Source organism: Malurus melanocephalus, unplaced genomic scaffold (assembly GCF_030028575.1).
Source record: "Malurus melanocephalus ecotype Western Australia unplaced genomic scaffold, MMel_1.1 scaffold_5, whole genome shotgun sequence".
NCBI classification, from domain to species: domain Eukaryota; kingdom Metazoa; phylum Chordata; class Aves; order Passeriformes; family Maluridae; genus Malurus; species Malurus melanocephalus.
The window spans coordinates 4,289,555-4,306,165 of record NW_026623237.1 but is presented as its reverse complement, the minus strand read 5'-3'; the positions used below and the strand labels follow the sequence as shown (position 1 = coordinate 4,306,165).

The following is a 16,611-nucleotide window of genomic DNA, read 5'->3' as shown; positions in this document are numbered from 1 at the left end:
AGTAACTGTTAGATATTTAAAAGTCCAGGAATGCCTGCTATCCCCTCCCCCACAGTCACTCAGCCACCTGGTGTGGAGAAGATGGTGCGGCTTCCCTGGGAAAAAAAGAAACAAAAGAAAAAAAAAGTCCACTGGTGCTTGGGCAACAGCGGCAAAACCTGGATAGTCCTCTCCTCACTGTGGATGAAACAGAGGGCTCGGTTGTGCTTTCTGTCTCTGGCTTGRCTTCTTCCAGAGTCCGAGACAGAGCGGTGTGGCTTGTCCCTGCCGGCCGCCGAATTGCTCCAGAAGCAAAATCAAAGCAGCCGCAGAGGGGATGGCAGTCCTCGGAAAAACAGTTTGCCCAAGCTAACAAACATGAGCTAGCTAAACGGCAGCAGTGTAACTCCGCTGCACGCAGTGAGCAAGGACTCCCACAGCACAGATGCTGAGCTCCGAAGAGCCCCCGGCTGCAAGGCAGCTTCAGCTTTCAAACTGCCCGCGCCGCTCCTGCCTCTTCCGCCAGGTTGGATTTTAAAGGCACAGGCACCTTTTGGGCAAACAAGCTGACAGAATATAGGAATACAGGATTGGCACAACATCAACCCAACACAGACACATAGCGAAAAGAACTGAAATTCAGAATTTTGCCTATGACTTCTGAAGGCTAAGGCAAAATAAAGGAACAAAAGGTCCCTAACTGCATACATTCCTCAAGGGTATAAAAGGTAAGCCCAAAATCAGTTGCCCAAAATCAGCAAGGAAATACTATAATATCTCAGAAACTGATGAGGACCAGAAGGGCAAGACAAAAAAAACCCCACTTGTCTAGCATCACAAAGAAATTCTCATTGACTGTAAAAAGGAAATCAAGTCAGGATCCTAGCTAGCTGTCTTGCTGCTAAATCACATTTCTTTCACATGAAATGGATAAAGAACTAAAAMGTCATCAGTTACATTTTGTTCTATTATCCAGATCACATTTGTCCCATACACCTGCTTCCCTAACAGCTTAAATCACCTTAGCAAACAGCTGTACTTCCCTTACAGCTAGCTGCTGAAGAAAAAGGTTTTCATAGGGGAGGTCTTTCTTAGTCTTGCCTTGCTTGTGTATGCAAGGACTGTTGAAACACTGTCAGAGTTAATCACCATGACTGTTCACCTACATTCTCTCTCACTCTTCTTAGCTAAGACTTGCTGTTAGACAGTAACTACTTCCGTTTGGAAATGCTCAAGTATGTAGATGTACAAATTAATCGTAGTAAGAGAGGAAAAGAAATGCTGGGGGTGGAACGCAAGAAAGAAGTGCAAAGTAGTGTTAACTTCCAAAATCACTGTTGTGTCCTGCTTTAATTCACGAGGAAGTTTCATTAGCCTGAAGACCAGTAGAATGTGGGCAATGATCCCAAATATTGATCACAAACACAGATTTTTGCTTCAAAGTGGTAACTTCCTCTTGGTTACCTTGCACATAASCTTAGCAACTCTTAATTAAATAAATGTTGTTTCTAGATTCCTTCCATTGTAAAATACCTTTTGAAATCAGCTCTTTTACCATCTGGCATTCCTCCTGTTCTACCTCAGCCTCTTATGTACCAGTACAAGGGGAAAGAGAAAGGTTAGCTGCTAGTCCTAATTCTGATGTGGCATTAGCAATTAGAATGCTAGAAAACATGTGGTCAGCTCAACAGATATTTTTGTGCATTCCTAAGCACTCTGCAGGCAGTAGTGCCTAACAMATTTCCCATGGCAAACTACATCTTATTTGAAAGACAAAACATGAATCTGCATATTTTTTTTTGTTACTAAGGAATGAGTGGAATGTTTCTAAAATGCACTCACTGRTATTGCCCTCTCTTCTCAGACAGAAAGAGTTAAATATCCTCTTTTTATTCCCTGAAGGCTGCAGGTCCCAYGCAGAGGTGCCATGTTTTATTTAAAACATGTTCTCTCTCAGTAACCACTTGTTCTAATTGGCAAGGCAAGGCTGGGTCCCCAAAGCACATAGCTCGTTAGATTCAGTTTGGATTACAAAAACACGATGAAACAAACTGCATCGAAATGTACAAATTAACAGCTCAGGAGTGCACGACACGGACATGGAATTAGATTGTAATATGGAACAAACTCCACAGGGAGGCTAAGGAACAAATCACTAGTGTCTCCACAAACTACAGAAGGGTTTCAAATGAACAAATATACAAAACAGAGCACAGACTTTTCCATAAATCAAGCAAATTGCTAGATTAGAAAAAAAAGGAAAACGTTCCTTTTTCTATCTTATGCACACATTTATAAGAGAATGGAGTCATAAAAAGTTAAATAAATTAAACCTGTGGGTTGCACATCCTCAATAGGTAACTCCACTTTCATGCTGGCAAAGTGCAAACATCATGGCAATTAAGTCATATTTCTAAACWTTTTTTTTACATCAACAGGGAACCTATACACAAGAGACTAAATTACAGCTGGTGTTTCCATGAGTCATTTGGAAAGGTTATGAGTTAGAAGGAGAACAAGATATTAAGCAAAGAGAAAGAAACTGGCTTTACCATAAAGGAAAAAAAGAACAAAAAAGAGATCTATGAAAAACTAAAAAAAAAAAAATACAAGTCTGAGAAAAAAAAGGGCTTGAGCTCCTTTCTTTGCTTGTAGATCAATCTATACAATGGGACTGGAAATCTCCTAATATAGGAAAAAAGTACATGGAAATTATCAGTGATGTCTCATCAAGACAGAGGAAAAAATTAAATTAAGACTATTTGGTACTCTTTTTGGGTAGCCAGTACTGAGAAAAGGTCATATTTTCATTTGAATGTAATTTATATTTTTAAGAAATGAGCCCCAGTCTACTAGACTGAATTTCTGCAAGACACAATCCAACAGCCACTAATGTCCTACAGGGTAGTTTGCTGATAAGATTGATTGACWGTAAAAAATTATAATGGTTATTAATTAAAAGGTATTCACTTTTACTAGACTGTGTAGGTGAAAAGATACTTGTGTGATGTGATAATGCCCAACTTAAGTAGCCAGAAAGAAGAAAAGAGAAAAAGAAAAACCTGTCCTATCTCAATACACAATATTTGAGTGACAGCTGTGAAAGAAATTCTCTTTCTTCCACTAACAATTACACAGAAACTTCATGGGTCTGCCCTCTGTCAGTGCTTGCCCCTTCCCATTATTTCACGCAGGAGAAGATAAAGGAGGATGAAAAAGCACAAAATAATTGASCACACCAAACCAGCAGCTGAGCCATTGGCCATTGGCTGTGCTGACACCCCTCACTGCACTGCTGTGCACACAATGCCTTCACACAGCCAGGTCCCGGGAAGATGAGAGTTATGCCTTCTACACAGCATCTTTAACACCGTTTTATATAGTGCATAACCAAATCATATCAGTGGTGACACAAAGCTACCTAGGAGCACTGTACTCCACAGCTTCCATGTCATGACAATGTAGACATGGATGCCTCAAGTAATATTTTACTTCACTCAATGTGTGATCTGTATTTAACTCCAGCAAGGCTAGAAAGCTTCAGGSATCCCTCTCTCCCAAATGTCCAATTCTCCTGTATATACTGAGACCTAGGAAGTTGTACTAGAAACATGCTGGATGATTTGGTTGATGTTTATTTTTGACAAATGTAAAATGATTAATCCTAAGCTTAGATCATACATCTATATTTGAATAAATTCATTTTCTATTAATTCGTATTTCCCCTCYAAAGCTTTGAGACAGATCAGGGTAAAAGGAGTCAACTAAAGATCTATAAATCTCTTGCCAACCCCTCCACAAAATATTGCCCTATTTTAACAATCCAAACAGAGCTACTACTCAGATTTTTACAGTTTTTTAAAGCCAAAAAATAATGCATACTAACAGAGTAAAAGGAATGATTTGGGTCAGAAGTGCAAATCAAGCTTATAAATAACTAAAGCAGTTTATCCAATTTTTTCCTTAATTTCATTTCTTGGTGACTCTTCTTTTTCAAGYTTAGCATGCATCTCATGTTTCAAGTTTACTAATTATGCTAAGACATCTTTTTCCTACCAGGCTTACCCATTTTGAAATTCTTTGGGTATAGAGTGAAAAATTGAATGTATGCCAAAAAATATCTATCGTTATATCTGAAATGTTACAGCTCTCTAYTAATAGGTGCTCTAGAAATTAGATGCATTTTTGTTGCCACTGTTAACAGCTACAGTCTTCTAAAGRAATATTTAGCTGCTAGCCTGACTGTGTAATAAAAGTTAAAGGTGAAGCTTGACTATTTATAAGCTCTAGCCAGAGAGAGCCATTTTTTATTGCAAGCAGTCCATGTACTTGAAAATACAAAGAGAGACATGAATACAGCAGCAAATTCTAACCTAATGAAAGCAACATATTGAGCCACTGGCTTCTATTAGGAGCCAACAAAGGGAATACCATACTGAAAAAAGCAATGTCTTGTGTAGTGGTAAAGAAAACTAGTTGTTAGTGATGTTTGCGAATTCCTTGAAACATTTCTTGGTGCTTTCCTAACGAAGTRCACACATTGGAACTCACATTGGAAACTATAAGCATGAAAAATAAAAATATAACAGATTTTTAATCATTCTTTTAGGACTGAAATCTTTATGAACACAAGGCCTGAATGAAGCATAATTTATCGTTTAGCATACAATAGGGAACAGCAAAAAAAGCATAACTTGGACTAGCAATATGCAAGATACACCTGCTGGAAATGTTTCCAGCAAGCAAGCTGAAAGCGTGACTAAGGATCAAATTAGCAGTTATTTAACAGCAAAATCTATTTAGGCAGAAACACTACTTTTGCCAGCTCATACTTACAATAGAAGTTACTACTGCCAGATGTGGCAGCAATAACAGACAAGTTCTAAAGAGCTCCCAAGATTTACAAAAACTGAGAGAAAAGGAATTTGAGACATAAAAACCTCCCAATTTTGTAAGCTCCAAAAACTGTGTGTGATTTAAACATAAAGGTCTGTTCAATAAAGCAGGAAGGTTAAGATATGCAAAAATATGAAATAACTTTATAGTCAAGACATCTGAGTTCAGGCAATAGGTGAATAAWCTGACACTAGTTCTAGACTGAGATGATACACAGTACATATTAATGCCCATTTTTTTTTCACCCCGTATTAGATCTTTTCAATTCAGAAACATCAAAGATACTATCAAAGTTACAAAACTTTATAATAACCTAGTATGAAGTCAAGCACATATATTGAAAATACAGATGTGGTTCCAACAATGTGATTTTCTACTTGTATAGTGAAGATTAAAAACCTATAATTTTTTACTTATCAAGAATCCAGTGTGTAAAAAAAAGTGTTTTATTTCAATCTAGAAATAAGACTGAACTATGAGTTGAAGCTCCTAAAACTCAGACAATTCTTGAGTTATATGGTAATATTCTCAGTTTCACTGACGTAGATCTAGTACTCGGCACAATATGAATATTGCACAGCTGGATTATGAGATGGACACCCACCTCTAGAAGTTTCAATCACACATTCAGACAGAATGCCTATGATTTTGATTCACAAATCCACAAATACTCTAATTGTACCTTATCTTCTTTCAGTTTTCCAGTTGCATGTCTCCACCAAACCATCCAGTGCTGCACTTACCTTCAGCTTCACACACTACTGTGTAAGTTGTAGAAATGAAGAAATCCTGTACATCTCTTTCCAATGCTGACAGGAACACAACACAAATTAAGGCTTCTAGGCTCACAATCAAATGGATTGAAGACACGTTTTTTTGGGGGTGATGTAAGTCAGAAGTGCAGTTTTACCATTTTCTCCATTTAAATTTTTGTTCTTCCTCTGTAACARTTTGTTCTGCAACTGTTCCCAGAGGTTCCAATTAAAACTGAATTCTTAAGGTACCAGGTGCTGTTTCTGTGAATGCAGAATTCTTGCCTGAATGATCCTGCTCTATAAGGTAGCATTTCAGAAAGTACTCAAACAATGTCCCTACCTGAAATTGATATTAAAACTTCCAAAAATCAAATTGGAGCAAAGACAGGTTAATAAAGAGTACTTTTTAAAATTTTCACTCATCGCTGTCCTGTATTTTAATCATTCAGAATTTGCAGTTTACCATATTAAAGAAGAAAGGCTGCAGCATTAGCGAAAGGTATGGTGACACTGAGGGAGATAAATAAATAAATGCAAATTAAAGAGTATCTATTTATTTATTTATACCACGCTATATTCTGATCAAGAAACAAACCCCAAAAACCCTCCAAAACTCACGCCACTTTATTGCACTTGTATTCTGGATGCATGAGAAGTCTGAAGCAACTGTCTTAACCTTCTAAAGAGTGTATTTATTTGAAGCACTTCCATATGTAGGAATACACTTCTACACTATCTGGAGACTTTGAGGCATTGATAACACATGGTCAGCACTGAATTGGAGACAGAATGTTGTGAAGTACTTTGCGAAAGTGCAATTMACTTGAAATTATTTCAGAGAAGCTCTTGAACATTTCAGAGTCTGTTGCTTCYACGGGGTTTAAGTTAAACAAGTCAGGTATTCCTTCTTGGAACAGGCAGATGGTATGAAGAGGAAGCAAAGATAGCTGAAGAGGGAAGATAACTTCAAGCTCTTCTACAGAATTTATCAACCCCTATGTGCAAGCTCAGAACTAGTTTGTGGCAAATGAACAGCAATTTTGTGGTTGTACAAAAAAACTTAGTGAAATTTCTGGATGTAGGTGAAAACACTGGGCACTTACAGGCAAAGGGTTCCATTTACCCGTGCAGTATCCAGCTCATTCTTGCCAGAGAAAACTGAACAACTTAATCTCTGTAACAACTTGCGAGCAGTATTCCCACATTTAAAGTAAGAAAAAGGACAAAAAATAGCCAAAACAAGGAATGTCAGTCTCCCTGCTATATAATCTGGTTGCTTTTTCTGTTTGTCTCATCTTTGGACAAATGTGAGTGAAAATTCAGTGAGTTTATTTTTATAATAAATATAGAAATCAGAAGCATCTGGTCAARCAATAAGGCAAATTGGCATTACCCTTTGATCCAATTCTGTGCTAATTGATATGATAGATGTCAAACTATGATGATTTTTTCCCCAAGGGATAGGTGTTGGTTTAGGAATGGTATTCCTGAATTTACTGTGCTACTGAAACTGCAAACCACAAGCCACTCCCTCACTTCCCCTTCTCCTTGTGGCAGGCYGGAGAGGAGAATTYGAGGCACAACAGGTAAAGATCATTGAGATAATAACMATTTACTGGAAACAGCAATGAGAGAAGAAAATGAACAGTAACAGCAACAATACTAATAACAAGAATGTACAAGAGAGAGGCGAGTGGTTCACATGCAGAATGCTCAGACCTGGCGTTACCTGACTAACCCCTCTGCCAGGTTTTCTTGACTGGAAGGCAACCCCTTCTCCCTGGAAAAGTGTTCCCTTCCCCCGGTGAGGTGGTACAGAATAACCTCCATGTCCTAGCCACGCCCCTTCTTGGCTACCGCAAAAAGTAACCCTGTCCTGGCAGAACCAGAACGAGAAGCCAGGATATGCAGAAACAGACTTCGTRATCATGAATTTACAAACTTGTAGATACTTCAGAAAGTCTGAAAAATCTGCTAAAATGGGAAGGGTCCATGAATAAATCATACTGCACTGTAAATATAACGAAGTTTCAACCCTTGCTGACTTATTGGCCTTCTCCTCTGATATGTATAAAGAAAAGAATGGTTACACAAATGTAAGGTTCTTTACTGCTGCATGTGTCTCAAATTATTTTTTTTTAAAAAAAGGAATACTGAATTCTATGTATTCCCTTTAAGGAAAAAAAAACCCAACAAAAAATGTAATTTAAAGAGTTACTAACCTTTTTCATTGTGTGGATTTCTTTTTTCTGAAATAAAAGAAAAAGGAAATGATGGTCAAGAGAAGTAATATTTTGAAATTTCCCCTCTTCTTCAATACATTTGAAAAAATAACCTGCCATATTAAAAGAGAAAAGAGAGTAACTTTTTTTTTCACATTCTTTCTCAGGAGTGCCTGAAACAGTGAAAAACATATTTCAACATCTTACTTGACTAAAATCTTGCTGAGGTAGTTAAATTTACAGAAATAAGAGTATGCATCTTTCGGTATCAATATGTAGYTAGAAACCCAGTATAAAAAATATGCTGAAAATATTTCAGTAACATCAGGAAAAAAAAAGAAAAAATAGAAAACCACTTTTATATTGAAATTATGACATTGAGATGTTTTGAGTTATGATTCCAACACAACTGATTATTTCAATAGTACTTGTTGAAGGAAACCTAGTTAAGATCTAAATAACAAAGTGTAAATTTGTCTTTTTCTACAGCACCTTTTTTTATCCCTACCAYAGTAGCTTTTGAGGTCACTAAAATTCTTCCAAAGATTTATGTCATTAAAATAAACAGGCTCTTCTAAGAAACATCTTAAAAATTTTAAAACATAAGGTCTCCCATCCCCACTCTGCCAATCACACAAGGTCTCATATTTTACAACAGAGAAAAAATAACTTTATCAGAGRTAATGGCATTTCAGAAGAACTGCAGAATAGAAGCCAAGAACTTTTCTTCTTGTTAAAAAGAAACAAAATTACAAACATAAAAAATCCAAGCCAGTAAAAACCAAAATGGTCTCCTGGCTGTGAAGTGTTGGGTACTCTGCTAAACTCAGCAAATGAGGGATGGGCTGTTTTGATGTCTCAAAATCAGAACGCCTGCATTGCTGAGTACACAAACACGAACGGTTTACAGTGCTAATATGAACCTAACAGTCCTACTGAGTCAAATCAAAGCCTGCTTGTGACTGTGGTCAGTAGGGAAAGAGTACAAGAAATGACTTACACGTTCTTCAATATACCCTCTCCAGTGACCTATGGCTGTGGAAAACAGCCAGAGAAATACATTTTGCTGAACAACCTTTGACAATCTTTATTTCCCACGTGTTTGTTTAATGAAGTGATGCTGAACCCAAGATCTGAAATCTAGAAGTCAAAATTCATTTTTTGTTCAAAAAATGCTAAAAAAAGTTTTAAAAAGCTTTTAAAATTTCATCTGTTGCCCCAAGGCAATTAAAAATCATACCTATGACAGGACCTTAATTACAATTAAAAGCTTAAAATACTAAATAATACAAAAAAATTAATACACGAAGTCAAAGCTAAAAGCTGCTAACAGGAGAAGGTCAGTAACAATGCCTATGATTTTACACAATAGCAATGACCTTACAATAAGAAAATAATATGCAGTAATTAGAACAGCCTACTGATGAGTTACGGATGATTTAATGTTCAAGGGCTGCAAGTTAAAAGAAATGGAACAAGGTGTTCTATACCAACTTTTAATTTTTTTATCCACTCTTTATATCAGAGGTTATTATAAAATAAATCCTACAGAATTCCAAATTACAATTCAGACTTATGCATTGTGGGAACCATATCATCTGTATAGGAGCTGTGCTGGCAATGGAGTTCTGCAGTTCAAGGATTTACCTAAATACCCCAAACTTCAAGAACGAGGTTTGATGGGTACATTTACACAAGAGGTTCTTGTTTAGCAAATATATGAAGCATCAAAGTGAGGAAAATCTGATTACTTACTGAAGGAAAAGAAACCCATGCAAAAATCCTAAGGGAGATGCCAACAATGTGGTTTCAATAATCTAASGGAAACACAAAACCTTTTACTGCACTTACCAGCAAAGCATTTGGAACAGAGATTCATAGTCTTGCTGGACCTGGGGCAAGAAATAAAAAAAAAATAGAGCTAAAAAATTCATTATATTTCTACTCAATACAGTGAAGTTCTGGGGGGAATGAAGCAAGGGTACAGAACTTAAATGACTAGGAATCAAAGGTAGTTGGCTAGAAGTAGGAGAACTATAAACGAAGTATGGGAAGAGACTTTGTAAGGTAATCTGTTTCCAAGAGTTACCAAAACATGACTCCCACACATTTGCCTCACATATGAAAATAAACTTACTTTACCATTCAATGGTATCTTACACATTCATTGTTCAAATCTTTCTATTGCAATGTGATAATAATGATAGACAGGAAGCACCAATACATTCCACTTGAATATTACRACTCCCCTTGGCAAGAGCTCTGCAGTCCTGACAAATCCTGAATACAATACAGCAATGGAGAGATTAAAGTATTGTACTTATAAGGACACAGACAGATGTGCTCTTGGAAGTCTAGCTGGAATGGCTTAAGTAGTTATTACCTCAAGCTGTTCATTACTACCTTCAGCTGCATCCAGCAGTAATTTAAAATAGCCTGGCTGACTTTGCACTGACAKGGACTAGGACAGTTCATATGATCCATCAGGGTGGCTCAGCTTTGAGGTTTTTTCTCTTCAGCTGAGAGAAAAACAGCAGGAGAACAGCAGCAATATCTTACAGCCCCCCAGATGTCTACAAAGTGTTTATGCAATTATGCCACAAGTGTTCAAACCTCAGAAAGTCAGTAGCCTCATGAAAAAAAAGGAAGAGACATGAAAAAATAAGAAAAAATTATGGTTATTGACCTCTCTAGGGCTCTCATGAAAATACCCAGAGCAATATACTACATTTCCCCCAGTTTACAAAAAGTTCTCACGTCACAGCATCTCCTTTCTAAAGTGACCTGGAGATTATTCTCARAAATTCTCTATGTGTTGGAGTATCTTCAGGTAAGAACAAAGCACTTTCTGTGCACAGTGACCAATATTTGATTTGTTCAGCATTCCAGAATAAGCTCTGCCATTATTTACAGGCATTAACACCATCCTGGGCAGGTCTGAAAGCACCTATTAACAGGCACGGTTGTACCAAAACTGTTCATGCCCTTTTTGCCTCCTCAGGGTAGCATCCAGCTGGAACATACCATCTAGCCAAATTAGTTGCACCTTTGTCTTTAGAAATATGCATACAGAAACAACTGAGACTACCAAAACAGTTGTTTTCTGTCTCCAGCCAAACAGGAATGGAATTTTAAGAGGAGATCTGTGTCTAAAAACATATAAATTATAAAAAACTGTTTGTTATCTTGAGACAAAAAAAATTGACTATTTTCAAAGCAGTCGTATCACAAATGAACATGTATCACAATTACAGATTTCTGCCCCCCTTTCCCGAGTTTGCAGATGACTATTTTGAATGACTTTCCAGTAAAAAGGTAAATCCAGGCTTAGTCAATCATATCTTAGTAACCATCACATCAAAACATTAGAGGCTTTTCAAYTCATGCACATCTGAAATCTAGTTTACATCAGGCTCAAAAATTCTATAAGAACTTCTATCACTGCAGATTTGAGGCATTAGCATTTGCCAGTTATAGCAAGAGCCACAGATACATGAAAGCTAGATTTAAATGCAAACAGTATGTGCACAGGAGAAAAGTTAATTCCCAGGAAAAGAAAAGCAGAACAACTTTTGGAGCCATACATATTTATCAACAGATTGGTAGAAAACCCAAGATTCAATATCGATGTTGACGGTCTGCACCTTCAAGAGAACTGCAATTAAAACAGCATGGTGAGTCAACACCTACAGCATTAGTGTGCTGCAGCTCAGTACTCACTGCTTATGGGTTAGACCTTCTGGAGCAGCTCAATATGCCAGGCAGGACCTTCTCTGCAAAGCCATTAAACCCCAAGGGCAGCAAAGAAAAAGAAAGGCAGAGTTCAGCTGGTTCATATTGATGACATTGGAATGGKCAATGACAAACGTTTGCAGTGGTATTATCTACCATCTCAGCTGTTAAATATCAATCCAAAGCCTCATATAATATTTACTTATCAGCACACCAACAATGGAAAACAGACCCAAACACAACCTAGAGTTCTGTGAAAAAGAGAAAAAAAACCTGCCATGTAYTTCTAACACACAAAACTCCCTCAAATTTTCTGAAAAGACAGCARTATTGGACAAGTGACCTTATAAGTCAAGTAACACTGTAACAGTTTCAAGGATCACTTTCTGTTTGATCCTTGTATACCCTTTATCAAGGCATCCAAGCTAGTCTGAAGGCTGCTACATATGATGAGAACCTGAACCTCGAGTGGTTTTTTTCTTAGCTTCTTTTATACAGCAACTTATGTGAGTGYGGATATACCAACATTAAACTAGAACTAAGAAAACAGCAGAGAGAGAGTAACAGCATTGATCAATAATCAGCTTATTTTTGAAAATGCAATATTTAATTAGAGCAGAAGTTTTAGAAAGAAAATGCATGAGGCAATTTATATAYATATAATTTACTAGGCATTATCCAAATCAAGTCACTGCTTGTCAAGTAAAATGTTTGACAGCTTTTTCCTACACTGCAAATCCCTCCTCTCATTACTAGGATCTCCTCTTTTCGGCAGGCAAGGGTTCACTCATCAGACTTAAAATTGAGCAAACTCGCACATTGCTGTTCTCTTACGAAGCACATCTTGTTAATCACGTCACAGGTTTACATGAATTATTTCTCAGAGACTCCAGAATGCACCAGAAGCTCATGCTGCCAGGGAGGAACATGAAAATGCARAATTTCTTACTCCTGGCAACCTTCTCAAATATATCACACATCTACAATATCTGTTACTTCTAAAGATAGAAACACTCAAAATTCTGAAATATCAAACAGTCCTGATCACTACACAGCCCTCTGTTTTCACTTCATAGGAAAAAGATGGTCACAGATGGCTTTTAGGGAACACAATACTATTCCTGTTTCTAGGAACACACAGCAAAAACACGACTGCAATGGTGAATAAGGTACAGTAAAGCCAGAATTCCAAGTTAGTCCTGGCAATAAGAATTGCATATTTTAAACTGCAAGTCTTTAGCCTGACACCCAACACTTCTACACCCTTCTGACACAGCTGGGTGAATATGTTTTTGAATCAGATATCACATCACCATGGTTTTTAACTGGACCTATTATAGTAATTGCTAGATTTCCCTCACAAAAGTTAGCTTCATGTTGAACAGCACCTAGTCCAGAATTACTCACAGTATACATTTTRTATGTCCAATATCCCTAAAAAGTCCATTTTATATTGATAATTTATAATCTCCACTTGTACATAATTTAAGCTGGTATTCAGAAAGACATTCATATTCATAGATAAATCAAACTGAATAGAATGGCATTATTGCTGAGGCAGAATATAAAGTTAAACCCTCTTTGAAGGTACTTCCATCTGTCGAAAAGAAACCATTTAACCAAAGTGTGACGCAAAATTATTATGTAGATTGGAAACCACAAGGTGAAGCAAGCTCAGAAGGTCAAGTGGCAGACTGTTAAAGGCAAAGGATACTTCAAGCCAGCTGGAACACCCCAGAGGCTACCCAATGACTGCATGCAACAGTTCTGCAGGGTTTGGTCTGAAAAAAATGTGGGTATTAAAACTGCCTCTGCTGCCAAAGAAAAAAAAAGCACTCCCTTTAAGAACATGGCCACGAAAGTTATAGCAATGACATAGGGACTTTGAAAGAGGAAGACATTTACAGAAATGGGAAATCCTGGAAGTTCTAAAATATTTTTACTTTAAGCAGGAAATAGATTGTATGTAAGGGTAAAAAAAAWTAGCACATTTGAGGTTCTCCAAACCATCATCCCTTACTTGTGCTGCTGTGCCTACAAACAGCCACAGCAAAGAGAACTATTGGCACATTCAGACAAATGTGCACCACAGACCAACCTCAGTGAGATGCACATCTACATCTCCCGTTAAAGATGCATAATGTAAACTGAGAGCCAGCAAGGGGCATAAAATAGCAAAAATTACATATTTCAAATCCTATACATGCACATATCCTGTACTAAAACTGATATGTAACTAATTAAGAAAGCTGAAGAGATTGCTTCTTTGATTCCATTTTCATACGGTACTTCCAGTACTTTCTTATGAAGGTGTGGGGTGGCCTTACCTGCTCCACTAAGAGCACTCAATCTTATAAACTCAATTTTATGCTCTATACTACTAATTATTTCTTTTATTCCCCACCATTTTATCATCCAAATCAATACACATTCTACTCTGTCTTCACTGGAAGTTTGGTTTTCCTTCCCCCTCCCCCAGCAAATGATTACCAATACAAAACCACATTCAGAAAATGCAACTGAATCCTAGCCATAAATCTCATAGACACAACGGTTAGATGCACAGTAGCTGATCAGAATGAACAGAATCAAGAGATTATCTCAATCTCAAGATTCAAGAACAAGTTACATGTGGAAATTTTGTGCAAAGAGACTTATAAAGAAGCATACCAAAATTTGACTGATACTCAAAATACTCAGTCTCCAAAAATAACTTTCTGTCAAGAGACTTACCTAAGTACACCTAATAAATAATGAAGGTTTTGTAACAAAATCCTCCATTTTCCAGCAGATGGTCAGGTGCTTCATAGCTTTCCCATCCCATCTTTAAGATGAAAAACAAAAGCAGACCAGAAACACTAAAAGCTAATACTAGCTTTACTCTGCACAAGTGCCAAAGGACAATACAAAATACTCAGTTTCACCTGTATTAACATGCCATCTAGATTTCTTAAGGTAATGGTGAACTAGTATTATTAGTGTAGATGCTCAACAAAGACAAGAATTGTGAAGCTGCATCAGAGTAAAAATAAATAAAGATTCTACCACAGGTATGTATTCTAAATGCTTCAAAAACAACACTAGAATAATCRTAATTCTTGAAACTAATTTTTGTTCATCTGTCTTTTGATGATGGAAGAAAAAGGATTTTGGAAAAAAAATGCTCCCATACAGCATATGTGCATTAGATGCTTAATTTTTAAAGRTATTAAAGTCACAGATGTTAATTAAGCACAACTACAAAATCYCAAGTTATGAATTCTTATTGGAAACAAGGCCTTCCAGCATGTCTACTAATGGTTTGTTACGATTCAGAAGTTGCTTTGACTTGGTAACGTATCTACCTCAGTGTCACTGAAATTGCACTGGTGATTAAATGCATCATGTTAAACGCTTCTTGGTCCCCTTCCAGTACAGCAATTACAGTGGGATCACAGTGTCACTACGGTACAAATGTATCTCAGCCCATGAATGACACCTGTCCAACACTGTCAGGGGCCATATGTTTGAGAAAGATTAACATAGTATGAATCACGTCGTTAATTCATCAAAACTAAAAGATACAAACTACAAGATACCTATATGCTCAGCACATACAAAGTCATGCATTTTGCAACTTAGGATGACTATACAAATGTTAAATCAATGCAGTTATACTACTGCAGTTACTGATCTRTCAATATTTCCAGTAGAAAGGAATTTTCAAAGCCTTAGAACTCTGCTAAGAACTCACTCTAAGCTGAATCCTGGCACACAGCAACAGCAAAACCATGGCACACACGTTTACTTTCATCCAAATAAATTAGAAGGATTATTTATTATTAAAAGAAAATCAATCCAATTCTGTATTCCCTGACACTTTTCATCATTCATTTAGAGCATATACCATGTCACCTTGTACAGGAGGGAGGTTAATTAGGCTGTGTTAATAAGATTCTCAGTTGTCCTTTGAAAGCTCCACATATCCTGAACACTAGCTTCTGAAGAAAGCCRTTTTACTTTTCTAAATGAGAAGTCTCACTGATTTCATATATGCCGCATATTTTGTTATTTACAGGTCCTCTGTAATTTATGATCTTGTTAAGGGAATATAGGCAAGTATATTTGGCGGTTTAAACAATTATTCATGTTTTCAAACTGAGGTAGTCCAATTATTCTTCATGAATGATGTATGCCAAATTCCTTTCAAATAAAAGAGCTGAAATGGAGCAAGGCAAACACAGGTGAACCTGCCAGAACTTGGCAATGACAAACAGCCACATGCATTCAGAAACAGATTTTTAAGTGAACTAAAACCTGAAATTAAATWCTCCACAAACTCATTCAATATCCTCTATTTCATTATCTGTTCTATATGGTCAGTGTKAAGAGTTCTAGTTCAATTAGAAAAGCATAATGAGAAATATTTTTTTTTATTATTACAACTACAATAGGGGGTTTTGCTTTAAAAACATCAGTATTCTGGCTTTGGATGACTTATTTTCACCACAATTTAAATGTTGCTCATCATCTAAAGATTTTTGGTAACCTGCTGAAAATTATGCTTCAGTTAGTGAGCCACATGTTCTTCCCTCAATTTGAAATGAAATGGAAGGCAAACTTGATGAACATTACAGTGTGATAGTACTGCCCTTCTGGCAGCTTTCCACACTCAAAAGATATGCTGATGTAGCCCAATGAAGTAGCTGGATCCTGATTTTTTTTTTCCAATGGGAAAAACATCCCTTTAAAACTTTATAACTGAAAGAGTTTTTATGTTTTAAATATACAAAGTGCTCAGTTGACACAAAGTCCAGAAAAGAGTGCAAGCACACAAGTGTAAGTGGGGAGAATGAGGAAAATACACAGTAAAGTAGCTTAGTCTTACAAAACACACAAAAGCACTGATACAAGTTTTCATTGAAAGCCTTCTCCAACAATTCATAAAATAAACTGCAAAAGAATCCAGTGAGCTTACAATATTGCTGCCCTCCAGTCAAAACTAAATGGCTCATATTCCCAGAAATACAAAATTCTACACTTTAAAA

At 36.8% G+C, this 16,611-nt stretch overlaps 1 protein-coding gene across 1 annotated transcript in view; it reads right to left on the bottom strand.

Moving 5' to 3' along the window:
* Nucleotides 1-16,611, bottom strand: part of ZFAND3 (zinc finger AN1-type containing 3) — a 134,659-nt gene that overhangs the window by 92,576 nt on the left and 25,472 nt on the right. The window contains exons 2-3 of the mRNA XM_057370918.1: nucleotides 9,704-9,744; nucleotides 7,853-7,879 (exon numbers count right to left, since the gene is read on the bottom strand). Coding sequence (XP_057226901.1) covers nucleotides 7,853-7,879; nucleotides 9,704-9,744 — 68 coding nt within the window. The remainder of the gene's footprint in view (nucleotides 1-7,852; nucleotides 7,880-9,703; nucleotides 9,745-16,611) is intronic.